This window comes from Natrix helvetica (genome assembly GCF_964273705.1).
Source record: "Natrix helvetica genome assembly, chromosome: 13".
NCBI classification, from domain to species: domain Eukaryota; kingdom Metazoa; phylum Chordata; class Lepidosauria; order Squamata; family Natricidae; genus Natrix; species Natrix helvetica.
Window position 1 is genome coordinate 1,928,716 of NC_138557.1, and position 26,283 is coordinate 1,954,998.

Consider the following 26,283-nt stretch of genomic DNA (forward strand, 5'->3'; position numbering starts at 1 on the left):
ACAATTATGCAAATAAGGGCAAACAGGCTGTAATAGCAATAAAATGACTCCTTTTATTTTTACACTAATAAAAAGAGATTGCAGATTGCGGCTTGCGATGGCCGTTTTGCTCTTTGGGAGTTTTATTGGAAATTGCTTAGGAGCATCGGGCGGTCCCAGGGGGAAGGGGTGGGGGGCAGGGGGCTTTTGGGGGGATGGGAGAGCCAGGGTAAAAACAGCCACATTAAACCTCAGATGATCATGCGTTCGGGGTTTTCGCGGTGGGCCAGTTATCTGGAGCCTCGCTTCGTGCTCCAAAATCATGCCCAAATAAATGAAGCACCCCCCCACCCCCCCATCATCCTATCATATTCCTCTTCTGGAGGAAGCCAACTGATACCTTCTCCATGTTTTGGACTACAATTCCCATGTTCTTTTGATATCATTGCACCGAGAGAAAGTCACGTGGTGCAAGCATCCCAAAAGTCATGGGTCGTCCACTCTGGTCTTTAAATTATTGGCACTTTTTTTTTTTGGCACTAAGTTGCCTATTTGGAACAGACTTCTGTTCAACCTTTCTGGCTTCCCTGGGATTCCTCTCTTCAGCTTGGAGGCAGATGTTAAGCCTGCAGCCATCTTTTCTCTTGCATCTTTGGCCTGCCACACTTTCTATTATTCTCCTATGCATTTTCTATGGTGGGAAAATGGGAGGGGGGAATTGTACGGAGTTAGATGACATGTAGCCATAACAACATTCTTTCTAGAAAGCCAAGGTCATCATCCTTCGTCTTTGCACTTCTGCACCTGACCGGAACTGGATGGGTATAAGCGGCCAGCATGGCAGTGGATGATTGGACCATGGGATGGACTGGTGGGTGTGTGGGCAAGGTCATGAACTTTCAACTGGGTGGGGAAAACAGGGAAGCTTTCGGATTCAGGTTTTCCCAGATGTGCCAACATGGCTCTCTTCATCAATTGGAACTTTGAGCAATACTTTGCCTCGGACTCCAATTTAATTTTGGATGCTATTTGGAACCCTGACAGCAGAAGGATCTGCCCAAGAGGGTCCAAAAAGTCAAGATGGCTATCCCAAGATCATAACCGAAGCTCTGGCTGTTTTTGTGTGTGTCGCCAACAGTTATGAGTGGGTGAGGCTGCCTTTATGAGTCCCTCCGAATTCACTGTGCGCCCTGTTTCGCTTCAGCAAATAAATCAATACATTTGCAAAATAAATGTGCTAATAAAACCCTCTGAGGAAGCCATCTAATGCAGAGAGAGACTCCTTTCGTGTGGGGTTTCGCAGATGCAAATTCGTGTGAGCTGCAGGGGCCCAACACCCCCCCCAAACAACCCCCCCCATCACAGATGCAATACAAATCCTGGAAGACAAGTTCTGCAATGGGAATAAATTACGCCTGGGGAACTCTTGAAAGCCTTGCTACCTTACTTGAAATTCTACTCTTGATTCTTCTAAAGAATCAAAAATATTATAAATAATAAAGAATATAATAATATTCTAAATAATAAAAATATTCTGTTCCACTTCAGAATTGTGTTCTATTCTGAATTCTATTCCTATTCTATATTTTTCTTTATTCTATTCTATTCCTATTCTATTATTCTATCCTAATTATTCTATTCTATTTCTCTTATTATTCTTTTCTATTCTAGATTCTATTCTATTCCATTCCATATTCTATTCTATTCTATTCTATTTTCTATTCTACTCTCTATTTTCCCTAGGACTTCTGCAAAGAGGGGAGAGAAGATGGAAGGAATTAAATTCAAATTCCAATCCTGAAGAGCCATTTTTGCAATTGGTATCAATTAAGAAAACCCTGAATATATTTTTTTTACCATATTTGGAATTCTTCACCAATGCTTCCAACTTGGAACTATTTTCCCCAGGAATTCTTCAAAGGGGGTGGGGGGAAAGAGAGAGAAATGAAGCAGCTGAATTCCAGCTATTTCCCCCCCCCCCCACCTCCCCAATTTCTCAGAAAGCAAACCAAGCCAGGCGCCAAGAAAGCAGCTCTCACGAATCTGGCCGGTCCTTGGCCCGAGTCAGCGCTTAAAAGCCACTCGGTGGCTGGTAAGCCAAATTCATCATCCTTAAGCTGCCCGGGGAAACCACTCCGTGATTAGCCTCGGATTTCATTTCAGGCCCTCTGTGACCACTAAAGCCATGTGCCGAAGCCGAGGCGGCCGAATATAAACGGTTTGGTTTTTCTCTCCCTCTGGAGGCGGAAGCAATTTCCCAAATGAGGAAGGCTGGTGGCTTGAGGGGGATTTGAACGCACGCTTGGAATACGGCATCCAGTTTTGGTCACTGTGATTAAAAAAAGAAAGATGTGGAGACTGTAGAAAGAGTGCAGAGAAGAGCAACCAAAGAGGATTAGGGGACTGGAGGCTGAAACATACAATGAACTGGGTATGTCTAGTCTGATGAAAAGAAGGACCAGGGGAGACATGATGGAGTGTTCCAATATTTGAGGGGCTTCCCCAAAGAAGAGGGGGTCCCCCTAATGCAATCCTAAGTTGCACGAACAGAACTGAAATTTGGACTCGGCTGCGGTTGAGGAAGTTGAGGAATATCTGTATTATTTGGCCGCGATGAAGCAACCTCCCCCCCTCCCCAAAAAAACCCAACGGAAATCCAAAACGAAGATTTGTATATTTGGAAGGAACATGAAACACGACGTTTTAATTTAAAAAGGCTAAGAAAAACAGCTGAATTCGTTTCTCGGGAGGTGCTTTTTGACGTTCTACAGCCGAAGTGTCCGAGCTTGGCAACTTTAAGACCTTTGGATTTCAATTCCCTGAATTCTGGGAGTTTGAAGCCCAAAAGTCTTTAAAAGTTGCTAAGGTTTGATACCCCTGTTCAACCGGTTGGAATCTGATCCCCAGGAAGACTTTTAGGATACACCCACATTATTATTATTATTATTTTTTAGCTCTGTGTAGCTGAAAATAAAAGGACGGCTCCTGCTTTGCTTGTGCTGCACAGAGGAGGATGGAGAAATGTTTTCCTTCCCAATCAAACCAGGATCCCGGAATGGAATAAATCCCAGGATCCTTCAAGTCTCTTCTTCTATCAGAAATGTTCCGGCAGGTAGACTTTGGTCTCCTCCATCCATTTCTTTTCTTCTCCTCTCAAGAGTTGCTGGCCAGCCACCTTAGACAAGGTCCATCTTCGGATCTGTTGCTGCCACTCTTCACATCATGGCCTCCATGTGCAAAATCTTCAAGGCTTCCGAGATTTGGCTGCTGGTGTCCATCTGCCCGTACATGCCCACCAGGAAAGCTCTCTGCAACAGGGATGCCGCGTGTTCTGCGAGGGTGGGGTGGGGTGGAAAGGAAAGGTTAGGGAAATGCAGTGAAACGAAACACCTTCACGCTCCTCCTTAGTTGAAGAATGGCGCCTTAGGAAGTTTCCAGCTGCCTGGGATGGAAGCACTTCAATCGTTCGCTTCCTTAGATATCAAATTATAATGCATATCCCATTGCAATTCTATGGCTTCGTTTTGTGCTGATTTTATTATAAAGGTAAAGGTTCCCCTTGTACATACATGCTAGTTGTTCCCAACTCTAGGGGGCGGTCCTCATCCCCATTTCAAAGCCGAAGAGCCAGCACTGTCCGAAGACGTCTCCGTGGTCATGTGGCCAGCAGGACTCAATGCCGAAGGAGCACGGAACGCTGTTCCCTTCCCACCAAAGGTGGTTCCTATTTGTCTACTTGCATTTTTTATGTGCTTTCGAACTGCTAGATTGGCAGAAGCTGGGACAAGTCACGGGAGCTCACTCCGTTAGGCGGCACTAGGGATTCGAACCGCCAAACGGCCGACCTTTCTGATCGACAAGCTCAACATCTTAGTCACTGAGCCACAGCTTTTATCTTAATTTAATATTTTATCTCCTATGTTGTATTGCCCACATATTACATGCCTATCTCTCTCTCCTCTCTCTCTCTCTCGTCTGTCTGTCTGTCTATCATTTAATCCATTTTTCTCTCTATCTCTCTATTCACCCGAACAGGCAAGAAAAAAGTGCTTTAAAAAGTGGGGGGAAGTTGGCTGCGCTCACCCAGTCACATGACCCCCCCAAGCCACGCCCACAGAATCGGTGGGGGGGGGGAATGTAGATTTCACCACTGGTGCCAGGTCAGAGGAGTGTGGGACTCACCTTGGCAGAGGAGGGTGTATTCGGGCAGGTTTCTCAGGGCGGTCTGGACGACTTCGAAGTCGCAGCTGCCGAGACAGTACATGAAGGTGGGCAGGAAATCAGCCGCGATGCTGCAGGTTCGAAACAAAGGAAAGGAGGAGAGAAAGAGAAAGAACTGAGGAGGGTAAGAATCAACGGCGACCCAGATGATGTAGGGTTTAGGGGTCCTTCCACCACCCAGCTGGGTCCTGACCTCCTCTTAGCTCCTCCCCTCCGGGCCCCGGTACCTGGGATTATTCTGAATGGAGCGTAGCGCGAGGTTAAAAGCCAGATTCCGGCAAGTCTCCTCTTCAGAGTTCATCAGTTTTTGCAAGTGAGTCTGAGAAGGAGAGAAAGGGAAGGGAGGGGGAAACATCTGGTGAGCATTGCCAGGGACGGCATGTATAGGGAGTATTTGTGCTGAGTTTGATGCTTCGATTGTTTGCAGATGTTTCATGGCCCAACTAGGGAATGTCATCAGTGCTAGAAGGGAGGGAAGTTTGCAGAGAGGAGGAGGAGGAGGAGGAGGAGGAGGAGGAGGAGGAGGAGAAGGAGGAGGAGGAGGAGGAGGAGGAGGAGGAGGAGGAGGAGGAGGAGGAGGAGGAGGAGGAGGAGGAGAAGGACAACGACTGTTGGGGTTTGGGGAGTCTATGAGCTTCGTTGTTTTCTTGCAGACATTTCATTGCCCAGCTGCAGGGAGGAAGAGGAGGAGGAGGAGAAAGGGGAGGGGGAGACTACTGTGGGGTCTTTAGTATTCTTTGAACTTGGCTATTTTGTTACAAACATTTCATCCATCTAGGTGACATCATCAGTACTAAAAGGGAGTGGGCTTTAAGAGTTGGGGTGTGTGTGTGTGGTTTTCTCCATGGTAGTTTGACCAAATTCTGTTGGAAGTCAAGATATTAAACCGTCCCATAAACTACATTTACATGCCACTCAGCAGAGATGATAAAAAGCCAAAAAAGGGAACAAAAAGACCAGAACACATCTTATCCAGCAACCAACAGATAAGCAGGGATTGACCCCAGTCAAACAATCAAGCAGAATACAATCCTCTAATCAAGACGCTACCAAAGGGAAAACAACACCCCTACTTTTGGTAGGGGGGGGGAAATGCCACCGGAGAGACCCCCCACAACAACAACAACAACAACAAAAACAGAAGATGAGAAAGAGGAGAGTTAACCTACAGAAAAAAAAGCAAGGATTTCCGGCCTCCGCCGAGCCATCTCATCGATGTCGGTCAGCACCTCCAAGATATCTGAGAAACGGAAAGAGAGGAGGAGGGAACAATTTAAAACCAATTAAAAATAATGGCAGGGAGGGGGGGGGGCTGTCAATTCATAGACCTCTTTCTGATACTCAAAAAAAAAGTGCCATTTTACCATGGGGCTGCCCCATTAGTTGGCAGCTTTTATTGGCTGCAGATAGACTACATCGAGGCAGCCTTTTTCAACCTTGGCTGCCTTAAGAGGGGAGGGCTTTAACTCCAGAATGCCCAGCTGGCAGGGGAATTCTGGCAGTTGAAGCCCACCCCTCTTAAAGCAGCCCAGGTTGAAAAACACACAACATTAAGGGGGCCTGCAGGATACCCCAAAGATGAAGTGTTTCTGGGTGTACAATTTCCAGTGGGGCTGGCTTTGACTTACCCTCGATGTTCTGACCCCTGGATAGGCTCTTCATGTAGGGGGCCATTTCAGCGGGGGTGAGTGGCGTGAAGAGGGAGACGCTGACCAGGGGCAAAGATCCGGCTGCAGCCTCATCTGAAACCAGACAACGGTGTATAAGTCTAAGTGCTACTCCTATTGCAGGCTGACTCTGCTGACTGCCAGCAGTTCGATCCTGACCAGCTCAAGATTGACTCGGCTTTCCATTCTTCCGCAGTCGGTAAAACGAGGACCCGGATTGTTGGGGGCAAGAGGCTGACTCAGTAAACCGCTTAGAGAGGGCTGTAAAAGCGCTGTGAAGCGGTATATAAGTCTAAGAGCTACGGCTCTCTTTAAGAGCTGTGGTTGCCCAGTAATTAGAATGCAGTATTGCAGGCTAATTCTGCCCATAGCCAGCAGTTCGATTCTGACCAGATCAAGGTCTTACATCCTTCTGAGTCAGTAAAATGAAGACCCAGGTTGTTGGGGGCAAGAGCCTGACTTTGTAAACTGCTCAGAGAGGGCTGTAAAGAACTCTGAAGCGGTATATAAGTCTAAGTGCTATTGCTATTCCTTCCTTCCCTCCTTCCTTCCCTCCCTCCCTTAGAAGGCAATATTGCAGGCTAACTCTGCCCACTGCCAGTAGTTCGATCCTGACCGGCTCAAGGTTGACTCAGCTTTCCATTCTTCCACGGTCGGTAAAATGAGGACCCGGATTGTTGGAGGCAAGAGGCTGACTTTGTAAACTGCTCAGAGAGGGCTGTAAAGAACTCTGAAGCGGTATATAAGTCTAAGTGCTCTTGCTGGTGCTAGATACTTTCCAGAGCAACTAACTTCCACTCCATTGTTCTGTTGAGGGATCTGAATTGTTCACAAACCAAATGTCCTCCGATTATTCAAAAGTTCCACTGGCAAATCCACACCTGCTTTAGGCACCAATGAGGTGACTCACCTCCCAACCGTCTGCCAGCAAAGACACCGAGACTCACCGTTCTTTTCATCTTCAGCTCCCTGATCTGAAGCACCAGCCCGACTGGGCAAGCTGAGACCGGCCAGAAGAGATTTCAGCATCGCCAGGTCATTGCTGTCCGAGGAGAGGTCACTGCAGAGAAGCCAAAGGTGAGCGTGGAGGCCGTGGAAACCCTGACCCAGCTCTTGTGCTCGGCCATCAGCTCCCAACCGGGGGCCGAGACGGTCTGAGACTTACTGGAGGGGATCGGAGTGCTTCTGCAGGAAGGAGACGGCAGCCGGAGCATTGGAGGTGATGTACTTGTGAATGAACTGCACGAATTTGGTGATGAAGCAGGCCAGGTGGCGAGAAGACTTCCGGTAGCTCTGGAGAAAAAGAAGCGAGCACAGGTGAGGCCTCTGAAGCAGCCCAGGTGTCAGGGTTCCAAATAGCGTCCAAAATTAAATTGGAGTCCGAGACAAAGTTCCAATTCATTCATTGCTCAAAGTTCCAATTCATTAAGAGACATATGTTGGCACATCTGGGAAAACCCGAATCTGAAGGCTTCCCGGTTTTCCCCACCCAGTTGAAAGTTCACGATCTTGCCCCTACCCCCACAAGTCCATCCCATGTTCCTATCTCCCACTGCCATGCTGACAGTTCCTCCCATCCAGTTCCGGTCAGGTGCAGAGGTGCAAAAACAAAGGATGACCTTGGCTTCCTAGTAAGAATGTTGTTATGGCTACATAGCATCTAACTCCGTACAATCCCCCCCTCCCATTTTCCCACAATAGAAAACTGCCCAGTGGAATACTAGAAAGTGTGGCAGGCCAAAGATCCAAAAGAAAAGATGGCTGCAGGCCTGACACCGGGGAAAACACAACTTCTAGGCTCTTCCTAAGAGTGACATAGACAGACAACCTGGGTTTGGCCCAGACCACTTGTGAATCGTGGGGGATTTTAGTCGCCTGCAGAATGGGTTAAGGTTGAAACCCGTTTCTGCAAAGAGAGCTGTCGCCAAGTTCTGCTCAGAAGTAACCAGGATTCCCAGCTTCTATGATGGGAGCCTAAGACGTTGGAAGAACGGTGGGAGGCCAGGCCAGGCGTCATTCTGGGGAGCCCCAGGGTGCTCTCTCAGCTTGGTTCATGTCATTTCTATGCTCTACTATGGTGTTGCTTAGTAGGGTCATGAAACGTCTGCAAGAAAACCTCCAAGCTCAGATAGCATTAAGGATCCCACAGTCCTCCTTTTCCCCTTCTCCTCCTATCCTTTTCCTCTTCCTCCTCCTCACTCTTCTTCTTCTCCTTCTCCATCCACAAACCCACTCCCTTCTAGCACTGATGATGTTCCCTAGCTGGGTCACGAAACGTCTGCAAAGAAACCACCCAGCCTGAGAGACCCCCAAGGACCCCACAGTTCGACCTTGAGCACCAGAGCCTCTCTTCCAAACGTCCTTCTAGAATGGCAACCAGATATTCTGCCACTCGACTCTGCTGGAGACGATGCGACCTTCTTGGTGACGTCCTTATCTGAAGTCGACTCCTGGGGATGAACTCTTGGCTATCCTGGTGCGCACGTGTGTGTGTGTGTGTGTGTTGTACGTGTGAGTCTGTCTGTCTGCAGGACACATTTCCCCCCCCCTTCCCCAAAGCCGCAGCCCCTCCCCTACCAGAAGCAACTGAATGAAGGAAAGGAGACAGTCCCACAGCGCCCCCTGGTGCTCGTTCTGGAAAACCTGCGGCTGCAAAAGCTCCAGGATACCCAGCACGTGGAGGAAGAAGGCCAGGTGCTTCTGCTGGCGGAATTCCTGGAAGTTGAGGTGGACCCGGCCGTGCAGCAGAGCGGCGACCATCGGCAGGTGCCTGGGGAGGGACACAGGAGGAAGGGGAGCACCCTTAAGAGGGGTTTCTGGCCAGGAAGGCAGTGGAGTTGGGTGGATAAATAAGTTTGATAATTAAAAAAACAACCCTGCAATCTCAAAATACCAGGAGTGCCACTTGAACCAAAAACCCATCCACGTTTTGTCGGCATTGACAAAAACATCTTGCTTTCTTCTTCTATCTAAACATTTCTCTGTTAGACGTGAACAAATCTAACTAAGTTTCCAGTTTATGCTAACATTGTTAAGGATCTCTATCACATTTATCAAGTTTATATAATCCTCGTTATATTATACACCTTCTCTTTAGGGCTTCAGCTCTTGTCCATTTTAATCCAACTCACAAGAACCTTTTGGATGATCTCTCTGCGATGATACCTTTAGCCCCATCAAAACATCCCTATGGGCCGATCCCAGGCCCTCGGCAAGGACTTCGGGACGGGGATAAAAATATGCAAAATCCAGTCCAAACATCTGGCTGGCTGTGCAGCCACTTATAATAATACAACATGGAAGGGGGTGGGAGGGAGGAGGAGCTCCTTTTTTGAGCTTTGATGCTCTTTCACACCTTCCAAGGTCTGAGAAAAGGGGGAGGAGGGGGGGCTGGAGCAGAAAAGACAAAGTCTCTCTCTCCCTCTCTCTTTCTCTCTCTCTCTTTCTCTCATTCTCTCTCTCACTCTCTCTCTCTTTCTTTCTCTCACTCTCTCTCTCACACACACACACACCATCATCGTGCTAACAAGACTGAGTGATGGGTGTGACTCCAGAAGCAGAGCTAATGCCTCCCGGCCTTTGTGCAGCCAAAAACTCTTGAAACCCACTCTTTCCACCCCCCCAGGGAGCCAAGGGGCCACGCACCTGAGCAGGAGGATGGGGTGAGCCACGGCCAGCTTCCGACATGCCAAATTGGCGTCCCAGAGCCGACCTTCGTTCATCTTCACGTCGCCAGCATCAGCGAGGAGGGTGATGAACCGGTGGATCAGGCTGTCCAGCTGCAGAGAGACACAGACATACCTGAAACAGGTAACTCAGGGAGGTCCAACCTTGGTGACTTTGAAGGCTTGTGAACTTCGGCTCCCAGAATTCCCCAGCCGGCACGGAGAATTCTGGGAGTTGAAGTTTGCCAAGCCTTAAATAGTTGCTAAGGTTGGACGCTCCTCAGCTGACGGGAATTCTTTCTTGCAATTCCCATTAATTTATACATTAAGGGTGTTTTACCCCCACAGTATTTGTTTCCAGAGGGTAAGTCATCTGTGTACCAGGATTGGTTGAAATTGCACGAGGGGTTCCAGAGTTATGCTGGAACACACACAGCCATATATATGTAGGTAGGTCGGTGTGTGTGTGTGTGTGTGTGTGTGTATGTATTTGTGTTACAACCCCTGGTATGACTAAATATGGGAGGAAGGTCACTACTCCCTCCTTCTGTCCCTCGGCTTATCACAGAACACCATGCAGGCAGAAAACCATATTTTTATTTTTAATGTTGTCTTTTTATATTTGTGTTATCCCTTTATTTATTTATCAGTACAAATATAACACACACACACACACACACACACACACACACATATATATATATAAAAATATGCATACACATACAGGAGGAGGAGCAGGAGGAGGAGAAGGAGAGGAGGAGCAGGAGGAGCAGGAGGAGGAGGAGGAGAAGGAGAAGAAGAAGAAGAAGAAGAAGAAGAAGAAGAAGAAGAAGAAGAAGAAGAAGAAGAAGAAGAAGAAGAAGAAGAAGAAGAAGAAGAAGAAGAAGGAGGAGGAAGAAGAAGAAGAAGAAAAAGAAAAAGAAAAAGAAGAAATAATCTTTTGTGTACACCGAGAGCTTATGCACCTAAGACAAATTCCTCGTGCGTCCAATCATACTTGGCCAATAAATAATAAAGAAAGAATCAATAAATAAGAAAAACAGGAAATGGTGAATGAAGACACGAGCAGCTGTGGAGGAAACAGGGACTTCTTAACTTAGGATAGCAACGCAAAGTAGGAATCTGTTATGAACTTCTGGGCCAAGCCAGAGCAATATTCACCTTACAGGGGCTGCTGTCAGTGGCCCCTTCGCAGGACAAGAGAGTCTCGGGCATCGGCACCAAGAGCTCTGGCAGCTGAAGGTACATTTGTAGGAGGAGATCTCGGCAGTGTTTCCCCATGGAGCTGAAACAGAGATGAAGATTTGATGGAGCATTTCCGGCAAATCAAAAAGGAACCTTGCAGATTTTAGGGGTACCAGCATTCCCATCCAAGGTCAAGTTTTGCTACTGGGATTTGCAAAGCGCCACTTATTCCCTTGGATGCCAAAGAAGGGATCCCAGGGATTCTGAACGATGGACCACAGAAGAGTCAGAAAGCAGCTTTGGGATAAATGAGCTGCAGGCCAGAATAGGCCACCCCGGAAAGGATTTCACAGAGACAAGAGTTATGCAGAGAGTCACTAAGTCCAGATAACATTCAGAAGTATTTAGATAATACTAAGAAGAGGAGGACGGAAGGAGAAGGAGAGGGGAAGGAGGAGGAAGAAGGGGAGAAGGGGAGAAAGAGGAGGAAGAAGGGGAGAAGGGGAGAGAAAGAAGAGGAAGAAAGGGAGAGGAGGAAGGAACAACAACAGGAGATTCTTGCAGGAATCTGACTTGCAAGACTCAGTTACTGTTGCCCATCTCAAAAGTTTTCAACTTTCTGCAGGCCCGATTTCCTGTTCTGGTCTGCAAGAGCGTAAAAAATCCCTTTGTGTATTTATCGATCTCCCTTCTAGGCAGGCCCACCTCTTTCCCCACTTCTGGATGGAGGAGATCAGGTGCTCGGTGACCTTTTGGATCCTCTGCATGTTTCCATGGCAGCAGCTCAGGAGAAGAGGCAGCCGGGATTGGGTGACCAAACAGCTGGTCTCCTTGGCGTTGGGGGTCCTGCTTTCGGATTCCGCCAGGATGAGCCCCACCAAGCTCAGCAGCTCGGAGGTCTTCAGGCGCAGGACGAACTCTTCCCGGCGTTTCTGTCAGCGGTCAGAAGAGAGGGGTCAGGCAGGCGCAAAGGGGAAGGGATCTCAAGGGCCGGATCGGTTCGGAAGATCGAAACGGATCCAATGGAGCCTCAGCTCAGATCAAAGCAAGTCACTGAATCGGATCCAAATCTTTCAAAAGTAGGGTTTATGCAAAGAAACATCCGAATTGACTGGAAAAGATCAACTGCACAGATCTAGTTAGTTGGAGTCTTCTTCTGTTGGGGGTGTTACTTGGAACCCTGACATTGTTAGAATATTTATGATTGGCAGAGACATGGGAACGAGGTCAGCCAATGAACTAAGTCAGCCAATGGGAGCTTAAACAGATCTGAGTGTGTGCAGAGAGCTGAAACAGAAACTTAAGAAGAAAGCAGTCTGCTGCTCTGAGAAGTAAACTTAAGCAGTCTGCCGGGGCTTGTCTGCTGAAATGAATCTAACTGCTTGTGTTTGCCTGTAACTCTCCTGCCTTGGGTTCACTTGGAAGAACCAGCTGTTGGTGTTGTACATTTATTCATCTATCCTTATGGATATAAAGAAGTTAGTGAATCCAGCTGCATCAGTTATCTGTGTGTGCTTTCTGGATTTGAATTTATGCAACAAACTCTGACGGACATCTACAGTGTGGAATGGTGAAGAAGAATGTGGGACTGAAATTAGTTCTCCCGACCATACAAGGTTGAGAAGAAACATCACCTTTATTTCAAAATGTGTCTTCTTGTTGACTGGTGCAGTCCTACAACTTCTCCATTCCAACATGAGGGCCCGTCATAGAAAAGTCTCATATACGTGGCTGGGGAGATGCTTTTGAGGAACCCGTGATCCCATGATCTCGACGGGCACACACATACCTGTGGGATCCTTTGGTCCCTCCCTTGCCAGATGCGGGGCATATGAATGCAGGCCCACAAGAAATCCAAGGAAGCCGTTGGGTCAAAACTGTTTGGAGAGATCAAAGTGAGGATGCAGCATCCAAAAGAACCGTCTCTTTTGCCCACCTCCCACTTCCCAGACCCAATGCTGCACCGCCTTCCTCTTGGGAGACTCTTTGCTAAGAAAGAATAGGAGCCAGCTGTGTGCTGCAGCTGCCAAAAAAAGCCAACACAGTCCTAAGCTGCATTAATACAGGGATAGAATCAAGATCACGTGAAGTGATTCTTCCGCTTTATAAGGCCTTGGGAAGGCCACACTTGGAATACGGCATCCCGTTTTGATCGCCACAATACAAAAAAGATGTGGAGACTCTAGAATGAGTGCAGAGAAGAGCAACAAAGAGGATTGGGGGACTGGAGGCTGAAACATACAATGAACAATTGCAGGAACTGGGCATGGCTAGTTTAATGAAAAGGTGGACCAAGGGTGATATGATGGCAGGCTTCCAAAATTTGAAGGGCTGCCACCAAGAAGAGGGGATCAACCTATTCTCCAAAGCATCTCTGGGTAGAAGCAGCAGCAATGGGTAGAAACGAATCAAGGAGAGAGCCAACATAGAACTAATTTACTGACAGTGAGGACAATTAACCGGTGGAACGACTTCCTTTCAGAAATTGTGGCTACTCCAACACTGGAGGCTTTCAAGAAGAGACTGGACAGCCCCTTCTCTGAAATGTATAGTTTCCTGCTTGGGGTTGGACTAGAAGACCTCCAAGGTCCCTTCCAACTCTGTCATTCTGTTTAATAAAACCTCGGAAGGGCAGCTGGGAAGGGAACCCACAACTTCTCGTTTGCTCTCTCATTCATCCTCTTGTTAACCTGTCTTTCCCAAAAGTAGCCGTTGCTACAAATGTCAGTTGCAGAAAACTATCAAAGATCTGCTGGCACCTTCTGGATCAAGGCCTAAAGCGACGTCTATCGCAGGACAGCGAGTCACCCAAGCTTAGGGAGCGGCGCACAAAGTTTTCTCCAAACTTTGAGCTGCTCAGAAATCAAAGGTCAACTTGGAAAATGAAAGGGAAGAACACGGAACGAAGTTCAGAACCTGTCAGCTTTCCAACCTGGAACCAGGCCCTTCTTCGTGGTGACCCCTTCCCACCGGAGAGCAAATGTCAGCTAGAAGGTAGTGGAACTTTCTAAAAGCTCACTGGACCAGAACGTGCGTCGTTGGCTGGGTCTTCTACGAATAGGTGGCCCTGGCAGCCTTACCTGCACTCTTGGCTTCTGCAGAGCAGAGTCCTGATGCAAGAGTGGAGCGTGGACCAGCTGGACTGGTGGGTCAGGAGGGCCAGAAGGTACGGGCGGAAGGAGAGGGGCTCCGATTTACCCTACGGAGGGAAAAGGAGAGGCTGGGAAACGGGCAACAACAAGGCAAAGCAAATATGACATCTCTAGAACGGATCACAACGCAACACTCAAAATTGTTCCTGCACCTTCAGAGGGGTGGTGTGTGTGTGTGTGTGTATGTGCACAGAATGTGCATGCATACTTACCGCCTGCGACACTCCATGACGCCTCCGCAATGCTCCAGCTGCTTGGCGGAGCGTAGCGCAGGCGTCGTACGCTCTCTGCGCGGAAGCCCCGAAGAGCTCAAATACTGGTAAGGGGGGGAGCCCTCCGGAGCACTGTACCGGAACGGTACCCCGTGCTCCCGGCAATCACCAGTACGCCCGTACTGGGACATAGCGGTCGTAACCCACCACTGGTGTAGGGCTTCCCAGCTCTTGGAGGACGTCCCTTTCTCAACCTTGACCGATGTCCCAGGCCAACCCTCACCTTATCCCAGGAGAAGAGCAGTTTCTGCTGGAGATCAGGGCAGCTGCTGACGACTTCTGGGTCCAGCAACTCCAACCAGTCGATGAAGAGGCCCGAGGCGCTTTCGACACTGCAGGGGGAGGAAAAGAGCAGGGGGGGTGGAACCATGGAGCAAAGTTCCCAGAGGAGACGGGAAGGAACGGAAGACCAAGAAGCCAACCGGAAGAGTCAACCCAACCTGGAGGTCTCCGCTTCTTTCTTAATGCGACTTTCCTCTCGGCACTGGAGCAGCAGGGAAGTCACCACCGAGATGGGCCCGGAGGCAGGGAAATGGGGCGTCACCTCGGTGGCCACAGAGAAGAGGGTCGCCAACAACTCCTCCAGGTACGGTGAGCGCGTTTTGGTCAGGCCTTCGAGGACTGGAAGGGGCGGGGGGGGGGGAGAAACAAAACCGTGCTGAGACTCAGAGGAGAAGGACAGGCAGGACGGGAGAAATGGGAGGCGGGTGGGGGGGGAGGGGAACAAACCCACCTTTGCTGACAAGCTCTGGCTCCACATTCCATGTTTTGCTGGACTTCAAGGTGGCCACGATGGCGCGGACGGTGGAGCCGATGACTTCCGAGTTGTGGCAAAAGGCCAGCGCATCCGCCAGGTGCAAGAACCCCGCCTGGGCTGCAGTAACCGAAAGGAGAAAGGGCTGTGAAACGGCACGGAGGGAAGACGGGCTCCGCTTGGGAAGGGCCCCAAATTCTCTCCGCTTTCTTCCTACCATCGCTGATCCTGTGTTGGGATGAAAACTGAACCGCAAAGGACTTGAGCTGGCTCCTGAGGAGACTGTCCTCCACCTCTGGGCTCTCCAGCCACTGCAACATCTGCATGAGGACTTTGAAAAGGAGCGAGGAGAAGGCCTCGTCTTGGGGAGCGTGGCGCTGAGAGGAGGAGGAAGAGGAGGAGGAGGAGGAGTTGGGGTTACGGGCAGAACCGCCGGCCTCCAAAAAGGGGTGTTAAAAAGGCCTTGGAAGGAAGTTCTACCCCAGGGTGAATATGCCAACAGCTGAGGTGCCCCCATGATCAGGAAAGAATCCCCTTTATGACCCAAAGGGCTTTGAAACAGGAGCTTTGGTCACAGAGTTTCTGGGGAGTGAGGTGGGTGGCACAGACATTAAATAAAATAAAAATAAAATAGGTCGATAGATCGAAAACTCTTTATCTCTGGGTCTTCTCCTCCCCTTCCACCCCCCAGGATCTGACTTTGGGCCTGACAGCCTCACCTGGTGCTGCCACAGCAGGCGCAGGAGGGGGCACGACACGGGGTGGTTGTGGTGCATGGCCATCACCAGGGCTCCTCCATGGGGTGAGTTCAAGAGGGCGGCCAGGGCCTTTAGCAGGCGCGCTGCCATCTTGGGAGACGAGGGGCCCCCTCCATGGCGCAGGTGGGCCAACTCCTGGCCGAGGGTCTGCTGCAGCGCCAGGGCAAGGGGCCGTGGGTTTGAGTTTTGCCAGCGGGGGTCTGGAGCCAGTGGGAACAACTGAGCAGGCCGGAAGAAAGGAAGGAAGTCAGAAAGGTGGGACCTGTTTTGGCTCAAAACTGCTAAATTAGGGGTGCTCGTTTTTAAAGATCTATGCGCCTTCTCTGGAGTTCAGACGTAAGATCACTCCAGGGAATCGTTTCTGATGGGCAGTTATGACCATAATGGAGCCTTTATGGCTGTTAAGCAGGTGACCCACATGACTGATCTGACCGAGGCTTCCCAAGAGCCTGAAGAAAACTCCTGGTCCCGACAAAAAAACCCTTTTATTAATTGACTGTGAATTCTGCTCATTCACCTCCAGCAAAGTCTTTCGAGGGAGGATTTATGGTCACAGACCTTCTCTGGTTTGGAGAGCTGCCAGGCCGATCTCTGCAGAACTTGGCAAGGAGCCTCGGAGAGTCACGAACCAATGAAGTGAACTGATTGTCTCCTGCAAACTCCCCTCCCCTTGTGCTCCTCTTTTATTTCCTCTGGGAGGGGCCTTTCATCGTCCACCTGTGGCCTTCCTCCCAAGTCGACCCCTGTTCTTTAGCTCTTCCCTTCGTCTGGCAACTCTGCGCATGCGCACACTGGGAACAGGCTCCAGCTGTTCCTCTGCCTCACTGATGTCTGACTCCGAAGGCAGCTGATAACTGGCATACGTCTCTGGCCCCCTCTCTGCCTCCGACACAGAGCCCTCATCAGAGCCTTCCCCAGACTCCAGGACTGGCCCTTCTTCCTCCCCAACCTCCTCACTGTCTGAATCAGCTGCCAGCTTCACTGGCTGCTGGTGGGCCACAACAATGACCAAACCTCATTTTATTCATTGCTTTTTTTCTTTTGCAGGGATCATTAAGCAAATCACCGTGTCCTTTAAGTGAATCCATGGCCCAAGAAGAGAACTCCCATCACCCCAAAAGGAAAAAAGGCAAAAGCCCGTTACCTGGAGGAGGATACTCGCTAAGTCAGCCTCGGGATCGACAATCGGGAACTGGGCTAAAGTTCGGCTCCTGCCTTGCCCTTCTGGAACCTCAAGGCTGGATTTGATGCATGGGGCATCGTCGCCATCTAAAGAGAGAGAGAGAGAGAGAGAGAGAGAGAGAGATGAAATCTCGTCAGTTTCAAAGATACCCCCCCACTGTTTCCCCCAGAGCAATGTCTATGGAGATTCTCAACCATCCAGTTGTTCCAAAGGTGTTTTTTTCAAAAGGCAACTGGACTTCGTTTTTCTCTGTTTTGCTTGTCACTCAAGAAACTCCTTCAGTTCATGAATGTCCCAACCCTGTTAGGTAAAGGTTCCCCTCGCACAGATGTGCTAGTCGTTCCTAACTCTAGCGGGCGGTGCTTATCTCCATTTCCAACCCGAAGAGCCAGCGCTGTCCGAAGACGTCTCCGTGGTCATGTGGCCGGCATGACTCAGCACCAAAGGTGGACAGACCGCTGCTACCTTCCCACCAAAATGGTTCCTATTTTTCACAGCACATCATTGCCACAGCATATTGCCACCACCTCTGCACATCGCATTTTCGGCCTCCGTGTGTCGCATTTTCGGCCGGTTCCAGGCGGCAACCAAAAATTCTCTGCACAGAGGTCAAAACAGGGCCCTGGGCAGCAATGTGCTGTGGAGATCTCAGCAGCCTGGAACGGGTCTAAAACGGAGCCTGCAGAGGCTGGAAATGCAACATGCGGAGTCGGCGATGGGCTCTGGCGATCCCTGCAGCCTGGAAAAGCCGATTGACGGAATTCCGGGAGGCCGATGCAACCACCACCACTCAGCTGTTGGTGCTGAATCAGACTGCAATAACGTGGTGAAGCTGAGCAGGCTGTTTGCTGCAAGGACTCTAGCCAGATACTGAATACTGATGGAGGCTGGTCAGCAGAGGCAGATTTTTTTCTTCATCTTTTCCTCCCCCCCAAAAGGTAGGTGCGTCTTATAGTCCGAAAAATACAGTACGTAGGGTCTCCTGCTGGAGGTTGGACTAGAAGACCTCCTACGCCCCTTCCAACTCTACTAGTCCACGTTCTAGCTACTGAGATAGGCAGCTGTGGAAGTCAAAGGAGCAAATAAAGGACTGTCAAAAACTAAATACTGAACCTTGGTGAGATGGCAGGGAGGCGGTGAGGAGGGTGTGGAAGGTCTGCCCTCCCGTGGCTCCTCTCTCGTGCTGCACCTCCACAAGGTGGGCCATGTAATCTGTTAAGGGACAACACGGGAGGCCTCCATCAGAGGAGGGTCCTGTAGCTTCACAAGAATCCCAGAACGCCCGGAAGAGACTGGTGGGCGAGGGAGGGAGCAGAAGATCCGATCCGGAAACCTCTTACTCTTGTCCATGATGTTTTGCTCCAGGGTCTGAGGGTCGTGTGAAACAGTTTGATCCAGATACTGCAGGAGTTTGCTCATGCTGGAAACCGGGATGCCGAAGGACTGGACGAAGAGCAGCAGCTGCTGGGGTTCTAGATCTTGCAACGCTGGAATAAAAAGAAACGAGAAATACAAGTTTTAAAAACCATGGATTATAATAGGAAGAAAAATGTGCGTATGTAAAATCTGATTATAGGCGTTATACTATTCTACTACAGTGTAATTATGACATTAGTATTAAAATGGTTAAATTGTCCTTCTATTTTGCCCCATGTATAACGCAGAGAGATCCAAGTCACCGTCTCTTCTTGAAATCGTCCCTTCTAGACCTAATGGCTGCAATTTGTTTGCATATTGCCTTGGAGATGGCTTCTCATACATCACCTCTCAGGTTTCCAAATTTTTCTTAAGAGCTGTAACCATTAGAGAAGAACGCCGTAACTTCCCTTCGTTAACCTTCTGGTGACTGATTGCTATGATGCTACGATCAATTCTCTTATGTCCCTTTGTAGTACTTGTGTTTTTGGTCTGTGACCGTAAATAAATTTATATATATATATACATTCTTATCCTATATTCTTACCTGCATCCACCAACCGCGGCACCTCCGAGCGAATCATGCGCAGCTTCAGCCAATCGGGGAGCAGCAGGGCCTCTTCGGAGGTGTCCACCAGGAAAGCCGTGGGGAGAGACTTCTTCTCGGGGAACCAAATGTCCAGCAGGGCGTAGAAGTCGCTGTCGTCCGCTTGAAAGCAACGTGGAGAGTAGAGATGTCCAACTTTGGCCGCTTTGAAGACTTGGGGGACTTCAACGCCCAGAAGCTGGCTGGGGAATTCTGGGAGCTGAAGTCCACAAGACTTCCGAGTTGATGATGTGGGACGCTGCTGATCTAGAAGCACCTGCGACCCATCGAAACGCCCCCCCCAGCCCCCCCTGGGTCGCTTTCACAGCAAGCTTTCCTTCACCTTGAGGGGGTCCGAGGGTCAGAAGAATCACCATGGCGTGGACCACAAGGATGTGCATTGTGGCGGTTTCTCCACCGCTCCATCGAAGGAAGACTTGGTCCTGAGACTCCGACTAGAAGAGAGACGGGTCAAACGATCAGCAAGGAAGGGCGTTCGTGGCAGAAGCTTCTCCCCACCACTTAGTCCAACTCACTCCTCCTCGGGAAATAAGAATCTCCCTCCATCATGAATTTGTGGGTCGATGTCTACACCAGCTTCTAAAATGCTCCTTTTCTTTCAGATTCCACAGCTATCTTAACAGAATAACAGAGTTGGAAGGGAGCTTGGAGGTCTTCTAGTCCAACCCCTCGCTCAAGACGGAGAGCCTGTACTGTTCCCGACAAATGGCTCTCCAGTCTCTTCTTGAAAGCCTCCAGTGATGGAGCTCCCACAACTTCTGGAGGCAGGTTGTTCCACAGATTCTTGCTTTTAATTTTTTGCGTTCATACACTTCCATTCCAAACAGTTCCCCATTCAACTAAGACGCGCGGACTTCAACTCCCAGAATTCCCCATTCAACTAAGACGCATGGACTTCAACTCCCAGAATTCCCCATTCAACTAAGATGCACGGACTTCAACTCCCAGAATTCCCCATTCAACTAAGATGCATGCACTTTGACTCCCATAAACCCTCAAGCTTGTGTGCTGGGGAATTCTGGGAGTTGAAGTCCACCCTTCTTAAAGTTGCAGAGGTTGCGAAACCCCGGCCTAGAAGGCCAAGGGGGAAAGAGGGCTGAGAGGGAGGGGGAGAGAGGGACACCCACCCAGTTGTAAACCTCGTCGCCGTCTTTGCTCTGGCGCATCCGTTTGATGTAGCGCGAGAAGATGGAGAGCAGAGCCACCAACACGGAGTCGGACTCTGAGCAGTAGGAGAGCTTGGAGAAGAGGTGGGACATGATGGTGGAACGCTCCACAATCAGCCTGGCCACATCCTGCAGAGGAGAAGGGGAAGGAACAAGGAGCAGTTAGTCATGTGACGGGGGTGTGTGTCAATACAGAAACTCACTTTAACAACGTCTTGCTGGAGCAGGGGGCTGGACTAGATGACCTCCATTGTCCCTTCCAGCCCTGGATTGCTGTGCTCTTTCAAGGTATCCCCTGAAGCTACGTCTAGTGCCAGGTTTGTGGTCCTTCCTCCCTCTCCTTTTTCCCTCCCTCCCTTTCTTTCTCTTTCTTTTCTTTTTCTTTCTTTCTTTCTCCCTTCCCTCTTTTTTCTCCCCTCCCTCCTTCTTTCTTTCTTTCCTCCCTTTTTTCTCCCATCCCTCCATTTCTCTTTTCTTTTCTTTCTCCCTTCCCTCCCTTTTATATCCCCTCCCTCCCTTCCTTTCTTTCCCCCTTCCCTCTCTTTTTTTCTCATCCCTCGCTTTCCTTTCTTTTTCCTTTTCTTTTCTTTCTTTCTTTCCCCCTTTCATCCCTTTTTTTCTCCCTCCCTCTTTCTTAGCACCCCCCCCATGCCCCCTTTTTGGCCTAGCAGGAGACGGTGAGTTCCAGTTCTGCCTTAGGCATGAAAGCCTTTTTGGGCAAGTCCCTCTCTCTCAGCCCAACTCACCTCACAGGGTTGCTCTTGGGGGGGGGGAGGGGGAAGAGGAGGAGGAGGAAGGAGTATTCAGTATGTCCGCCACCTTGAGTTATTTATTAAAATTAATAAAGGTAGCATATCAACGAAGAATAAAGCAATTTTGGAGCACCAAGAGGAATGCTCTGCAGTCTGTCGGGAGGCGGAGTTTCCTTTGGCTGCTAAACGGACCCCCACCCAAACCCCTGACTTCTCTCACCAGAGCCAAGTCGTTGTGCTGGCCTTGCTCCTCCACTGGAGCATGCTGGGACAGATACACCAGGTAAGCACTGATGGTTTGAGGGTCCGTCTCCATGTGGATGGCCTGGAAGAGGAAGCCAAGAGAACGCAACGTTACCCAACCCAGGTCCTGGGTCAAAAGAGGCTTCCAGGTCTTGGACAGAAATTAAGACATGGTTGGAAGAGATGATACAACAACGTATTGAGCTCAAGCCAGAAACATTTCTGCTGGGAATTCTACCTGAAATTTATAACAAAGAGAATGTATATCTAATTGTTAAGGTATTAACTGTAGCTAGAATTGGATTTGCACAACATTGGAAAAGTGGAGAGATCCCTGTTGATGAGAAGGTGATCAGGAACATATTAGAATGTGCAGAAGTGAACAGATTAACATTAGCAATCAAGGGGAAAGAGCAAACGGAATATTATACGGTTTGGGAAGCATTTCACCAATGGATGGAGGAAACAAAAAGGAGTTTGGAAATGAAGAAAGCTAAAAAATAAGTAGACAATATCCTTAGATAAAGATATAAAACTGTTAGCATGTGTGTGATGAGAATAATGATGTTTAACGTTGATATATTATTACTAGAAGATGGTAAAAAGAAAAACGGAGAGTTTTATAACGTCTAGATGCTCAATGTATTTTAATACTACATTTAATGTTAATATGAATGTGGCAGATGTGGCAAAAGAGGAACGATGTGGCACAGAGATGTTTGTACCCAGACGACACACTGTTTAAGGAAAGATGGAATGTTTATTTTTGCAACCGAGAAATAATAAAACTTAAAAAAGAGAGGGGGGGGGGGCTTCTAGGGTTTCACCTGCTGCAAAGCCACCGCCGTGGTGGTCCGGACGCTGTCGAACAAGGGCAGCTTGGGGAGGTCCCGCAGGAGCCACTGGTAGCTCCGAAGCAGCTCGAAGTCCCAGGAGTCTTCCTCCATCGGGTGCTCCTTCTCCTCCTTCTCCGGGAGGGCTCCTTCGGAAAGCACCAAGGACAGGCCCTGCAGGGGGGAGGAAGACCCGGGGTGGGGGGTCGCATCCAGCCTGACCTGCTTCTCAGCTGGATGGGCAAAACGGTCGGCTTCTGAGCAATCTGGTGGCTGGGATTTTTTTTTTCCCCTACAAAAAGTTATTACGTTTCAAAAAATAGAATAAAAAATAAAGGAGAATAAAAGCAGAGTAGAGTAGAATAGAAAATAGAATAGAATAGAATAGAAAATAGAATAGAATAGGACAGGACAGGACGGGAAAGGACAGAACAGAATTCTTCAGTGGCCAAGTGTAATTGGACACACAAGGAATTTGTCTGGTGCATATGCTCTCAAAAAGAGACACACGTCACAAACCATAAGATACAGCACTTAATAATATAGTTATCAATAGTATAAAATACAAACAAGCAGAGAGAAAAAAGGAGTTGAAAAGAAAGAAAAAAGGGTAGAAGAAATGGGCAACTGCAAACAAACGAACAAAAAAGAAATAATAGAAAAAAAACACCCTTCTTCTATACAGATAAAAGCCTAAAAACCAGAATAAGCAAGAGTGTTTTGGAGGAGAGAGAGAGGGAGGGTGGGAGAGAGGGGGGGGGGACTTCTGGTGCAGATGGGAGTTTGCAGAAATAACAGGAAAAATACTTTAAAGAGAAACCTCTAGGCCCTCTCTCAAATCTAGCCCGATGAGGCTTAAGAGACGAATATGGATGTTTTCAAGCTTCAGGACTGAAGGAGTTGCAAGCAGGGGGGCAGAAACTCCAGGCTCGGAGCCCCCCAAAGCCCCCCACGCACACCCCTGAACAAAAACTTGATGGACCTCGGGGGGGAAGGACTGACGGTGCACCAAAAACGAGGTTGCATTGCGATATTTTATCCTGTGCTGCCTGGCTAAGAATTTGCCTTGTGCCCTTCCCTGCTCTAAAGCGGGGAGAGACGGAGGAGGCCTGGTCTTCCTTACCTTCATGGCCAGCACCCGAGAGGCCACCTGGGAGGAGCTGAGGCGCCTCAGGAAGTAGTCCAGCACCTCGCATGTGGTCTGCTCGTCGGCGGTGGGTCCGAGAAGCATGTCCTGCAGACGGCCGAGCAGCTGCCTCTGTTTTTGCTGCCTCTGCGGAGAAGCAGCACGAGGTTAGGCGCTTGGGGTACGCTTCCCTACTCGCTGTAAAAATGCACTCAGCAATTTTTTGGGGGGATGTTTGTGTGTTTGTATCTGAGTGCATCCTTCTCGTGGTGGTGGAATGGTTAGAATGTAGCATTGTAGGCAAACTCTGCACACTGTCGGCAGTTCGATCCTGACCAGCTCAAGGCTGACACAGCCTTCCATCTTTCCGAGTTTCATAAAATGAGGACCCGGATAGTTGGGGGAAAGAGGCTGGCTCTGTAAACTGCTTGGAGAGGACTGTAAAAGAACTGTGAAGCGGTATATAAGTCCAAGTGCCAGTGCTAAGGAAGCATTAAGGAAGGAAGGAAGGAAGGAAGGAAGGAAGGAAGGAAGGAAGGAAGGAAGGAAGGAAGGAAGGAAGGAAGGAGAAGGGAAGGAAGAGGAAAGGGAAGGGAAGGGAGGGAGGGAGGAAGAGCGGGCCATGGTGGCTCAGGGGTTTCAATACAGCAGTGCAGGCAAATTCTGCCCACGGCCAGCAGTTCGATCCTGACCAACTCAAGGTTGACTCAGCCTTCCGTCCTTCCGAGGTGGGTAAAGTGAGGAGCCAGATTGTTGGGGGAAAGAGGCTGACGCTGTAAACCGCTTAGAGAGGGCTGTAAAAACACCATGAAGCGGTATATAAATCTAAAGGCCAGGTGCTATCCGTGTAAGAATGATGAAACTCTTGTTCTTCAACATTCAGGTAACTCCTCGACTTACGACCACAATTGAGCCCAAATTTCGTTGCTAAGCAAGACAGTTGTTCGAGTTCTACCCGGTTTTACGACCGTTCTTGCCACAGCTCTGAAGTGAATCCCTGCGGTTGAAATGTTAGTAACATGGTTGTTATGTGAATCTGGCTTCCCCCTTGATTTTGCTTGTCGGAAGGAGATCATGTGACTCAGGGGACACCGCAACCGTCATAAACACGAGTCAGCTGTCTGAATTTTGATCACCTGACCGTGGAGATGTTGCAATGGCCGTAAGTGTGGGGAAACGGCCATAAGTCACTTTTTACAGTTGCCGTTGTAACTTCAGTCACTAAACGAATGGTTGTAAATCAAGAACTACCTGCAATGTTTGGGATGGGATGAAGTTCCCGGCGTGAGAGATATTCCGCCAAACCTCTTCCCAAATTGGCGGTTTTGCTTTGCAAATAATGGGAAACCAGGGGAAAAAAACCGCTTACCTGCCGTTTCTTGGCCCGTTGCTCTTTGCTTTCTCCTTCCTCTTCCTCCTCTCCAGAGGCCGACTCATCGGCCGCGTCGTGCAGGAGGAATTCGCAAAGGCACTGGACCGGGAGGACGTCCAGCGAGCCTTCGCTAGACTGGACGAGGTCCGCCAGCCACGGCATGGACTGCGAAGAAGCCTAGCGGTGACGAAGAGGAAGGAGACAGGAGTCGGTGGAGGAGGAAAGGCTAGGAGCGTAGGCTTTCCAAGCAGAGGGAAGACCTGCGGGAGTGCAAGGCCAGGGACAGGCGCCTGGAGGCTCAGTGGGCTGAGATGGTCAGCCAGTTCCAGGCCATGATGCAGCCCCACCGGAACGAGGCCCTCCGGCTCTTCGACACCAGCGGTGCTTCCCTCCAGCTTTCGCCCAAAGCCCCCCACCAGGAAGCTGAAGCAGACCCCAAGTCGGAATTTCTGCCCCCCTCCGACCCGCACAGAAAGACCCCAAAGGGGGAGACTCTCTGCAGCAACACAAGCGTTCATTGCACGTATCCGTCCCAGGGGTCGTAGCGCTCTAGGCAGAGACTACTCAAGGCAGAGCCTGCCAGCCCTTCGTGCCACTCACCTGCCTCTGGATGATGTTGAGCAGGAAGTCGGGGTGCCGGCTACGGCACAAGAGGTGCCCCAGGCGCAGGGACTGGTTGAGGCTTTTCACCTGATCCAGGACGGGCTGAGGGGGCCTGCGGGGAGGCCCTCTGCGAAAGGAGCAAAAAGGGTGAAGAAGCAAGCCTGCCCCAGCCTCAAGAGTCTCCCCCTCGGAAGGTCCCCAGGGATTCTTACTGGGGATCCAAGCTGGTCAGCTGGGACAGCAGGAGGCTGCTGCTCTCTGTGATGGTCTGCTTGGTGGAGGCCGCGGCCAGGTGGCCCTCAAAGGCCAGGATCTCCTGCTTCTCCCGCTGAGAGATCTGCAGTTCGCGGCTGATCATCTCCGTCCGGGTTTCTTCATCGGTCAGAGTGCAGGGAGGGTAGGAGTAATTGCTGGCAAACGGAAAGGGAAACCGAGGCTGTTTCATTGAGACAAGGGTTTGTGGCTTGACGTCATGCTGGGAGTGCCAGACCTGCAAGCCATCTTTTCCTTTTTAGGTTTCAGGCCTGCCACCCTTCCTACTGTGGGAAAATGGGAAGGGGGAAATTATACGGAGTTGGGTGATGTGTAGCCATAACAACATTCTTCTTAGAAAGCCAAGGTCATCTTTGTCTCTGCAATGGGCCAGGTGTGGATGGGAGGAATTTGTCTCCGTGGCAGTGGCGAATTGGACCGTGGGATGGACTTGTGGGTGTTGGGGCAAAATCTTGAACTTTCAACTGGGTGGGAAAACCTGGAAGCTTTCAGATTTGGGTTTTCCCAGATGTGCCAGCATGACATCTCTAATAAAGTGGGACAAGCCTTGGAGTTTTCTATCATGGGGAGTGTTTTTTGGAACCCTGACATTGAGGGGGAGGGGGAGTTCAAAATAACCTCAATGTCAGCATTCCAAGTAACACACCCATAGCAAACAGAACTCCAAGGCAGACAGATTCTGAGAGAACGGTTTTATTTGGAGATATCATTATTGGCACAGACTGGTGAAAACCGACTCTTGAGAATTCCCACGGTTTTCACCTGCTTAGAAGCAAAAGTTTCCCTTTCCCCCAAACAATCAGTCATATTGTCCAATCGAGGTGCCAGACGGTTGCCTGGTTACTTCTCTCCTCCTCCTCCTCTCTCCAGTCAGCTGTTGGAATGTCCTTGGTTTCCAGGAGAAAGTATTTTGTTTTGGCTACAAAAGCCCAGCTCTCTCTATTCCCCCCTCCCGATCCCTCAACTCCAGTGTGGCAATGATTGGGTCAGGCCAACTTCAGGGTCGTCACTCCCGCCTTTTAAGATGGGAAAGAGGAAGGAATTTGGGATGGACTC

At 49.6% G+C, this 26,283-nt stretch overlaps 1 protein-coding gene across 1 annotated transcript in view; it reads right to left on the reverse strand.

The window, feature by feature from the left end:
* Positions 1–2,634: 2,634 nt before the first annotated feature.
* Positions 2,635–26,283, reverse strand: part of INTS1 (integrator complex subunit 1) — a 34,406-nt gene continuing 10,757 nt past the window's right edge. The window contains exons 18-47 of the mRNA XM_081965313.1: positions 25,167–25,364; positions 24,952–25,081; positions 24,349–24,528; positions 22,977–23,126; positions 21,848–22,027; positions 20,998–21,102; positions 19,987–20,154; positions 19,182–19,293; positions 18,800–18,961; positions 18,177–18,323; positions 17,950–18,048; positions 16,798–16,922; positions 15,615–15,872; positions 15,113–15,272; positions 14,875–15,015; positions 14,582–14,762; positions 14,365–14,473; positions 13,798–13,916; positions 12,507–12,594; positions 11,423–11,649; positions 10,694–10,817; positions 9,513–9,646; positions 8,445–8,637; positions 7,033–7,160; positions 6,815–6,927; positions 5,829–5,942; positions 5,370–5,440; positions 4,428–4,519; positions 4,162–4,271; positions 2,635–3,310 (exon numbers count right to left, since the gene is read on the reverse strand). Coding sequence (XP_081821439.1) covers positions 3,195–3,310; positions 4,162–4,271; positions 4,428–4,519; positions 5,370–5,440; positions 5,829–5,942; positions 6,815–6,927; positions 7,033–7,160; positions 8,445–8,637; positions 9,513–9,646; positions 10,694–10,817; positions 11,423–11,649; positions 12,507–12,594; positions 13,798–13,916; positions 14,365–14,473; positions 14,582–14,762; positions 14,875–15,015; positions 15,113–15,272; positions 15,615–15,872; positions 16,798–16,922; positions 17,950–18,048; positions 18,177–18,323; positions 18,800–18,961; positions 19,182–19,293; positions 19,987–20,154; positions 20,998–21,102; positions 21,848–22,027; positions 22,977–23,126; positions 24,349–24,528; positions 24,952–25,081; positions 25,167–25,364 — 4,234 coding nt within the window. The 3' untranslated portion in view covers positions 2,635–3,194. The remainder of the gene's footprint in view (positions 3,311–4,161; positions 4,272–4,427; positions 4,520–5,369; positions 5,441–5,828; positions 5,943–6,814; positions 6,928–7,032; positions 7,161–8,444; positions 8,638–9,512; positions 9,647–10,693; positions 10,818–11,422; positions 11,650–12,506; positions 12,595–13,797; positions 13,917–14,364; positions 14,474–14,581; positions 14,763–14,874; positions 15,016–15,112; positions 15,273–15,614; positions 15,873–16,797; positions 16,923–17,949; positions 18,049–18,176; positions 18,324–18,799; positions 18,962–19,181; positions 19,294–19,986; positions 20,155–20,997; positions 21,103–21,847; positions 22,028–22,976; positions 23,127–24,348; positions 24,529–24,951; positions 25,082–25,166; positions 25,365–26,283) is intronic.